Genomic DNA, 9,480 nt, shown 5'->3' with positions numbered 1-9,480 from the left:
AGATTGAATTTGTAGCCTTCTTGGTCCTCGTGTATAGATATCAAGGATAGGAAGTCATGCCTCCTGACACCTGCATTGTGTTCCTTTATTCGTGTGCATAATTTCCTCCCAGATTGTCCAACGTAGAACTTGCTGCAGTTGTTACAGTTGAGTTGGTATATCACATTGTTCTTCTTGGTTTTTTTCCGGGTTTTCCTTCGATCTAGAGATTAGTTTCCTTAGGGTGGCATTCTGTTTGTGGGCCACGAAGATTCCCTTTTAAGCCAATAATCTGGTTGGGAGTCCTGATATATTTTTGATGTAAGGTAGGACTACCCGTCTGGCGGCAAGAACAATCAACCAGACGGGTAGTCCTACCTTACATCAAGAATATATCAGGACTCGCAACCAGATTATTGGCCTAAAAGGGAATCTTCTTGGCCCACAAACAGAATGCCGCCCTAAGACAATTATCTATTCAATTGACTGCATAGTAAGGTTCACACCGTTTTTGGGGATAAAACATGGGTCCTTTGATGACATTCCTGCGTGACCGAGGAACTCACTGGTTGCCTGTTTCCCACTCTAGTAGAACCTGTTTGACCAAATGAACCAGGTGAACACTGATCACAAACAGATCAACTATTTACGGTTTCCAAAAGCAGCTTGAACGGTGGAATTTATTGCTGTAGCTTGTAGTCTACTCGTTCAAGATGATAGTCAGACTTATAGATCCGCTGTTCCGATCTCAACCAAACCAACTGTTACATTGCAGATGAGTACAACCGATAGCTGGCAATGTTCTTCTAGAAACTGATGATTTTCGTGCTTTGATGGCCGTATATGAGCCGTTCAAAGCGCGAACCACAGTTCTACCACGTACGCTTGAAGGGGCCAGTCAGTTCAAAGTAACACTTGATTCACCACAAAATGCATCAAACTACGTGTCACTGATTTGATTTAATTTTTTTCGGAAGTGTTTGTCCGTCATTTCGGCACTTTCGTATTTGTCCAACGTCACAAACGCCAAACACAAACGGCTTTTTGGTTGTCGGTCCGTTTGCCGACATTGGAAGCTGCATGGCGCACCATTCGAGGTGACATCTTCGAAGTTGTGTGTATGCATGTTGGGTATATTATTCCTCATCTGTCTCTGTGTGTATATGTTCTAAACAGCAGATAACACCTCAGAATTGATTAGTTGATAATGGGATGGCCTTCATGTACTTCAATTGCTTTGGGTGTAGTCTCAGTGCGGTTGAGGTCTCATTTCCTTGTATCTGTTTGGTTTTCTATTCTACCAAGCGACTTGACTGGACAACCGTTCATTTTTACTGGTTAGTTAGTTTGTCTTGTGGTGTTTTGTACCTTTATTTTGCCTTCATTATAACACTACGTATTTCGTCAATTGCATAACCGTTTTTTGTTTGAATAGGAAAACTACAAAAACGCGCACTTGTACAATTTCACATAATACAAGCGTGGTCGCGTGCTTCGACTCTCTCTTCTGATTTCGCTCGCGCTTGCGGCGGTCGTTCGCGAGTCTCATGTATTGACTCTGGCATCAAAACATTTCAGACCATCTTCGGAATCTATTATATGTGGGAACTGTTCAGAAGGAGACCTCTGGATCAACATAACTGGATTATTGTTTATTCGCTGACCTGGGCCAACGACGAACTATTTTAAAGAGAACAATTATTAGTGAGTCTGTTCCATCTGACCTCTTTATTACTGTATACCCGAACTAGCGTTATTATTTTTATTTCTTTGCCACAGACTCCTGGTAAAGTAACTTATTGGGTAGTCAGAACACTACAGCCTCGACTTGCCTGTTGGCTATATTTCGGCCATTCGATTTCCAACTCTGATTAGAGTCCCAAACTTGTTTAGTCATTCTCTATGTAGTGGCTGACTGACGCAGTTCATATTTATGTATATGTGTGTTGATCGAATTTTCGGTCACATCTCGAGTTCCAGACACAGCGTCCAGCACCTCTAACACAAGGGTGTCCTCTTGACTTCACTCAGGTGATGGATGAACCACAATCGACGTCTGTTCACAATGTTTTGGTTGCTCACTACACCAGTGTGATTCAAAAACAATGGTAGAGCACGGAGTCTTGAGGTGATCTAACAACCGCTACCAGATAGCCTCAACTAATAACTACTTACTTTCATTCAGCCTCAATTTCAAACGCCTTAGAGACAAAAGAGGATGTTTTGTGGAAAACTCACGTTAGCTTACAATGTCAAATTAGACAAAAGCGATACAAAGGTATCTGTGACAGGATGACTGAATTACACATGTGTGAGGTACGTCGGGAAACCCAAGGTCAAAAGACGATTAGCGTAGTGTTCCCCAGGATGCCTGATCGCCACCACACTATTTCATTTACGTTTGAGCAGATACTGTGGTCCGTATTACTAGAAGTACACGACTCATGTATCCAGCTGTGGTTTGAATTTGAATCAAAAAACGCGGTGAGGAATACCAATCCCTGTGTCCACTTCTTGTCATGTATACAATCCCCAAATGGGACTAAGGAATCGGACCCTATATTTATGATCGAATGGTTAGATTAGCTGCAAATGTCTCCAAAATTAATGACACCTTTCATTTCCCTGAATTTGGCATACATTTGTCCACACCAACAAGCATAGCTCTACTCCTGACCGTTGAACTTTCGGTATTCATACATTCACAAAGAGATTTGCTGAGATGACACATTTCATTTCCCTGAATTTGGCATACATTTGTCCACACCAACAAGCATAGCTCTACTCCTGACCGTTGAACTTTCGGTATTCATACATTCACAAAGAGATTTGCTGAAATATGCTCCTGCGTGCGCACTCAGATTATGAAGAAGCTGATCACGTGGCCACTCACCTATCGTGTTACAGCATGTGCGTCACGTGGTCCAAAATGTAGTCCATCAAAGAAACTTGACCAACCGTATAATCAGTGGCGTTTCCCTGCTGCCCACAAGAATGTCCCAAACGGTAGCGATTTTAAGGCCCTTCACTAACTTAACTCACTTGAATTCGGCTGCTTTGCTTTCCCTTTCGGAGCAATTTCAACTTTGGCCGATTTCGATGACTTGTCATCTTCTGGCGGTTTCGTCTCCTCACCAACGTCTTTGGGTTTCCGCCCCGTCATCGCGTTGGTCACCATTCCCCCAAACGGATCGGAGTATTCATCGAGATTGTCAAAATCGAGTTTGTATTCACCCCGGAGTAGTGGAGGTGACACTAGTGTTTGCTCCTCTGATTTCTAAAGTATAATTTCACAAAAGGGTAGCTCATGTATGGAAATGTCATTCTCAAGGTTTTTCAACGTACAATTTACAGCCATGGGTTGGAATGTTGCCTCCTAGCTGTCGTTAGATGTACTTTGTTGGATTTGTTTCAGGCGGACATCGACTCAAATTATCGAGCGATACTCTCTTTTGTCAACGCCCACAGTATTCTCGACAGTTTCGTGTTGTACTTATCACGAACCGAATACTTAGAGTGGATTCGATGCTAAGAGATGCGTGCTGAGCTTTGCAAGCCCAATTGATGAGTATTAAGAAACCAAGTATAAGTTTTCTCTTTCAATATCAAGATATCAGACCTCGCCCAGAGGGAGGATACCAAGACGGATTCAAACTGCGAGGAATTCATTTACCGACAGGATGGGAACTGGATGACGATTTGACCATGAACAGCGCAACGTTGGTTTTAACGAGGCAAGCTCGAAATCGTTCAGTCTAATCGTTCAAGCATCTCATTTAGCCGCAAAATTCTAAACAACCATCAGCTTTACAATACTTTACTTTTTATAAATTAATAGTGTTTTTGAACTGAATCTGTGCAAAACTTCAAATAGCCTCACCTCTACACCATTTGTCGAAGCTGCGTTACTTTGTGACTTCACCGGAGCTTCGCTTTTGGGATTCTCTAAAAATGACAAAATACGGGGTGGATGTAAGCAATCCACCTGAAATTTGACACGATTTTACAGAGCTGATGTACCGTCACGTATGGGTAATATATATTCGCCATGCAGAATAGTACACTGAGATTCCGCGTGCATCTAACTTCACTTGATTTGCTACAATTATCACGTGACCGTGCGCTAAAAAATCATTCATTTGATCGATTTTGCATTTGGTCATTGAGTCATTGAGTCTTCACTGGTCAAGCATTTATTGGGAACTGTTTATTCCAGGGAAAAATGTTCAACCACCTGATCAAATACCGACAAATGACGTCCCTTCGAATAAGCTTCAGCATCTAGTACTTCGGTCACTCTCTAACTGCATTTATTTTGAGATGCTGGTGATTGATCAGACGGCCGCGCATTCGTTTGCCGAGCTTGGCAATTAGCTGCAAGCGTTTCGTCCCCAGTCGACTAGACGTGGTCATGGTCCTTACATGTGTAACAATGATAATACTGATGGGAGGCACCTGAGTAGTATGTGTTGTTCGCGAAATTCTGCTTTGCGTCCTTTGAAAAGAGGAGACCTGCTGCGGAATTCGTGGAGTCACTTTGCAACATTTGCTTGGATTTGAGCGAAGAATGATTGGAGTCAATGAATCTCCAGGAAAGTTCAAGGAGACGCGTTCGGGAGAAGATCGGTGTCCAGTTTTTGTAAATAAGATGCAAATGGGAGTTTTGCTTCCCTGTTCAATGGTCCTAAATAATAAATCCGCAGCGAAGGCCTTCTTCCTTTCACCTGTATGAGTTTATACAGAAGTTGAAGAGTACTTAATGTTCAATCACGTAGAAAATACTTGAAACCGATTGGGTAGTCATCACCAAACCTTTTCGAAAACGAGTACTTAATGTTCTCTCGTGTGATTGGCCAANAATCTCATTGACCTCCACGAGATTAGCCTTGCATTTTTCCCCTGAATATCTCTTATCCAGTTGCTCTTCTAGATTTTTTCTTTTGGGGTGAGGGTAGGACCGTTTCCGGATTACTCCGTTCATCCGTCGTCTCGCATTGTGGGATTTCTTGCTTGAACTTTATGGTCGCTGTGGTGATTTCCGTTTTTTCAGCCTCTTTCTTGTCTGACCGGTCATTCTTCGTTTCTATCATAGTCCCACCTCCATGAGTTTGATTAACCCAATTTCTCGTTTGATGAAATTTTCCCTACCTTCTGATCGGTCACTTTGATAACTTTTGTTGAGTCTTCTATTATCCATCTTCAGTTTTTTGGTTGAACGCTAGTTTGTGAAAGTGGATCACTCCACTGGATTTTACGTTCTAAACCAGTCACTTTAAGAGGTTTGTGTGCAGTTCCGTTCCATAGTTCTTTTTCCCCTAGTAATCAAATTCAATGTATTTGATGACGACTTTTTCAGTGCAGTAACACGTGTCCATGAATTCACGCTTCATTTTCGTTCTTGTCTGGAGAATAAGTGAACGCTGGTCCAGTCGAACATGTGTCCATCTTGACCTGCATGAACGTTGTCGAGTAAAAACTGGTTGTATTTTTGCTAACTACACTCATTTGCAAACTAGTTTCGTTTTGACGGCAGACCCATCTAGAACCTAACTGAATCTCCCGTTTATAATGTCTCTTCAACCAAACTGATTGTGTTGCGCCAGGCCGCCTCATGTTTCAGTTGCTGCGATGTGCGAGATCTCTCGATATATTGTATGGACGTAATATACTACTCAAAAGGTTGCTGATAACTTCTTGGCGCTCATCAGGTAGTTCATGGGCTAGTTAGTAGTGCATTATGACATTGATCCCCATTCTTATGTTCCATCCTTTCTGGGGATTTGATAGTGCTCTTCGAAGGGTGTTCGCAGGCTTGAGGATCGAGTCATTCGTACTCTGGTTATAATCTTGTGGTCATTTCAGAAATGTTCCTGGTATATGAATGTGTGATCCGTTCGCCTTCTTGTGCTATGGAGTCCACCCAGTTGGGCTTTCTGATGAGTCGTCAGGTCAATTTTCCTGGGTATCCATTCTCTAAATAAGCTTTGTAAAAGCGTTCCATATCTCTGACGTTTGGCACCGCACAGTTGCAGTGCGCCTCAGTATGCAGGCTCGGAAAACTTCTGCTCTCAGTTTTGCTGTTGGCAACCTTTTGATGAGAACATCTTTGTGAAGTTCCATATCTACTGATGTGAATAGTGGGCCTACATAGACGAAATCGCTATGTAATCATCTCCAATATTTTTGTTTTGTTATATTTTTAAGGCTAAGTACTGTGATGACCCATTGTCAACCTTCTTCGCAGTACTTTCAACAGATTGTACGTTAGAGTCCCCTGGAGTGTGCTGACGCTTTATGTTTTTCCGGTAGTCCTTAGAAGCTGGTATGACCGAGTTCTGAGCTCTCCTATTCCTGTGCCCTTTTCCTGTGGTGCTTAGATCTTTTAGCTTTTTCAGGTTCTTGTCGGGCTTGCTGCAAGTTTTCTGATTTTGTACTACTTGTTACAGTAGTAAGTAGTCTTGTCGTTCAGTCGAGCTTTAACGGTATTAGTGTATTCTGACCCATCTATGATGATCATCGGAATTCCCCTATAATCTGGTAGAATGGCAATTATCCCGTCTTCCTTCACCCTGTTCACTGTCTCCTATTCCTTGATAAATGTTTTGTTGTGTGTGATACCTGGAACTACGGTTTGTTTTAGGAGCTCTTGGGCATCCCTATCAAGTTGAATGGATTTTATAATTGCTTCTAGACTAACCAGATACTCGCGTTTCGTAATATACTGAGGTTACAAATGGATCTTTAAATTTTTGTTTTAGGAGCTCTTGGGCATCCCTATCAAAAAATGAATCTTCAATTTGAATTCGCGTTTCTGCTTCCGTGCGCTGCCAACGCGAAAGATCCTCTATCCAAGCGTCGTGGGTATCTTACTATTCTTGGTGCAGGTGGTTTTTCAAAGACGTTTTGTTGCTTTTGGCAGTGCACGTTATTTTGAAAGTCCAGGTCCGGCATGCTACCTTAGGTTCGTCACCTTTTCTCTCGTATTTTCTAACGTGAGTGTGCCCATTTGTAATCATCAGTTCAACAAATCCGAATGATGTTCTGTCCTGCTGATATCCAAGCTTGCCTTTCCGATTCAGGGGTAGAGGATGATAAAGTACGCTACTTAGAAAATGATCTCGTGTAAGGTCCCGACGGCAAATGATATCGCTAGTTCCTAATTTGCTAAATGCTAACTGAGGAGCTCCGTAAGCAATTTATTGGCTATCTGATCAACTACCGGTTGACGCACATGAGCTACAGCAATTTCAGCATATTTATTTTAGGATATATTTTGAAGAGCTTGTTTTGGGTTTACTGTTAGGTTCTCCCCAGCTTTCCGTGAATATATGGATTCCAAACGGTATCGAACAGCTCTAAAATGATTGGTTGCTTGCGAAGAGAGCTCCTATTTAAGGTGATTAGTCAGCATGAAGCCTCAGTTACGTTGTGATACAAGTTTATTGTGTCTGGTTGGTTCGTTGAGCGCATTCAGTGTGTAGGTTCTATCCCCCGTTGTGATTGGTCTGTTTCTTTCTTGGTATGCGGTCTCGTTTGTTCTGTCCCGCTTGTGGATTGGTTAACCTTTCGTTTTTGGCAGTTCCCTACATTCTTCCGATTGACCTGTTCATCATATTTTTCGTTTGATTTCCGATTTTTTTCCATGGTTTTGCGAATTTGCACTTAATTTGTTCGTGCCACTGATAGACAGAATTGAAGTTGATGGGTATCTCTATGGAATGCTTTGTGGATTACCATGCTTCGCCAAACGCCGGCCCTACAAAAACCGGTGGTCCTCTGTTTTTCTTCGCTACATGAGCACGATGTTCTATCCCAGCAATAAGTGGAGTCCATTAGCCGCACAATACTCTTAGCTGCAAAACCTTTGCGAGTGAAATAAACTTTTGTGCCAAAATGTTGCATTTTGCTGCGTATGTGCTCAAACCAAAAACCATCGTAATTTACGCTCATATTTTCGCAGGTCACCAGATTTCATTGTCCACTGAATCAATCATACTCCTGGCAAAAACGTCCGGTAGAATACTTTCTCAGCATTGCTGAGACCAGAGATACCTAGATGAGGCTCAAAAGTTTGGACCGGTACCCTGAACTCAATTTTCTGTCTGCTTTAGTTCATCAGGGACATGTCGTAGCTTTCGAGAGTTCAGTTCCATTGTGCAAATACTGAGAATACTGAGCGCCACAATAATTAGGGACGTCTGGGTTGACTTTAGACAGTAGATAGTCTAAGATTCTTCACGGACATAACTCACTTGTATCGGGTTGCTTTGCTTTCCCTTTCGGAGCACTTTCAACTTTGGCCGATTTCGATGACTTGTCATCTTCTGGCGGTTTCGTCTCCTCACCAACGTCTTTGGGTTTCCGCCCCGTCATCGCGTTGGTCACCTTTCCCCCAAACGGATCGGAGTATTCATCAAGATTGTCAAAATCGAGTTTGTATTCACCACGGGGTAGTGGAGGTGACAATTCTGTTTGCTCCTCTGGTTTCTAGTGTATAGAAGCACAAAGAGACAACATACTAGCATAAATGTGAGAATATCATTCTCAAAAATTTTTAAATTATGATTTATACTATAGGGTTGGATAGATGCCTTGTAGCTCTGCTCAGAATGAGGGTGTTTGACTTGTTTTGGGTGGGCGTCAGCTGTAATTATCGATCGATTTTTTCACTTGTCAGTGATTACAGTATTCCCAAGAGTCACCCACTGCATTAATCACGAATAAAACAATTGTAATAATTTGGGCGCTACGATTTGTATGCTGATCTTGGTAAGCTCGATCGTTGAGTATCAAGAAATATCAATAAGCTCCCTCGAGCCCTATCGAGGTTAGAAAAACCTCACTCAGACCAAAGATGCTAAGATAGACTCAGACTGCGAGGCATTTATCGATCGTCAGCAAGGGAACTGGGTGAGCGTTGCATGCACATGATCGATGTCTTCATGGGATGTATGGATCCCTGCAGTCGCATCATGATTTCCGCATCATCAAGCTGCAGACATCCACAACATCAATGGGTCTAAAAAGACACTGAAACGTCCATCAGGATATGGTGTTCAGACACATGTGGCTGACGTATTTCAACAATTCATACGATGTTCTTAGGTGCCAGTGTGCTTGGATAAACTTGGTGGTTCTAATGTTTTCCGAACATTATTGCAGCTGAGCAGTTCTGAAGTCCGGCGATTAGCTCCATTACAAAATAACTAATACAAAATCTGTGCGCCAAATTCCTCGTTGAAAAGATTACCCCCAGACCAGTGGACCTTCGAAATCAGCGATTTATCCAACGTTTGCTCTTTGGTCCTTTAAGACGTGAATATTCTCCAAACTTCCACATAAGAACATGACAACTCAAGGTCTCTGGGCTAGTTCAATGAAGCAGTCTGTGAGAAAATGCTAGTGGATGGCCGGGCTTTTCAAGCAAAATACATGTGGAACGGGGGCGAGATGGTTCGGTGGTTAGAGCGCGAATGTACTGACCGGAAGGTTCACTGGCTC

General features: G+C 42.5%; 1 protein-coding gene across 1 annotated transcript in view; it reads right to left on the bottom strand.

Moving 5' to 3' along the window:
* T265_06343 (hypothetical protein) overlaps window positions 1-9,480 on the bottom strand; it is a gene marked incomplete at both ends in the record, with an annotated part of 118,735 nt that overhangs the window by 57,515 nt on the left and 51,740 nt on the right. The window contains 4 exons of the mRNA XM_009171576.1: window positions 3,022-3,256; window positions 3,860-3,964; window positions 6,850-6,935; window positions 8,232-8,466. Of these exons, the coding sequence (XP_009169840.1) occupies window positions 3,022-3,256; window positions 3,860-3,964; window positions 6,850-6,935; window positions 8,232-8,466 (661 nt within the window). The remainder of the gene's footprint in view (window positions 1-3,021; window positions 3,257-3,859; window positions 3,965-6,849; window positions 6,936-8,231; window positions 8,467-9,480) is intronic.

The sequence above is a fragment of the Opisthorchis viverrini genome (genome assembly GCF_000715545.1).
Source record: "Opisthorchis viverrini unplaced genomic scaffold opera_v5_125, whole genome shotgun sequence".
NCBI classification, from domain to species: Eukaryota; Metazoa; Platyhelminthes; class Trematoda; order Opisthorchiida; family Opisthorchiidae; genus Opisthorchis; species Opisthorchis viverrini.
The sequence above is the reverse complement of the archived record's forward strand: the minus strand, read 5'-3'. Positions and strand labels throughout refer to the sequence as shown.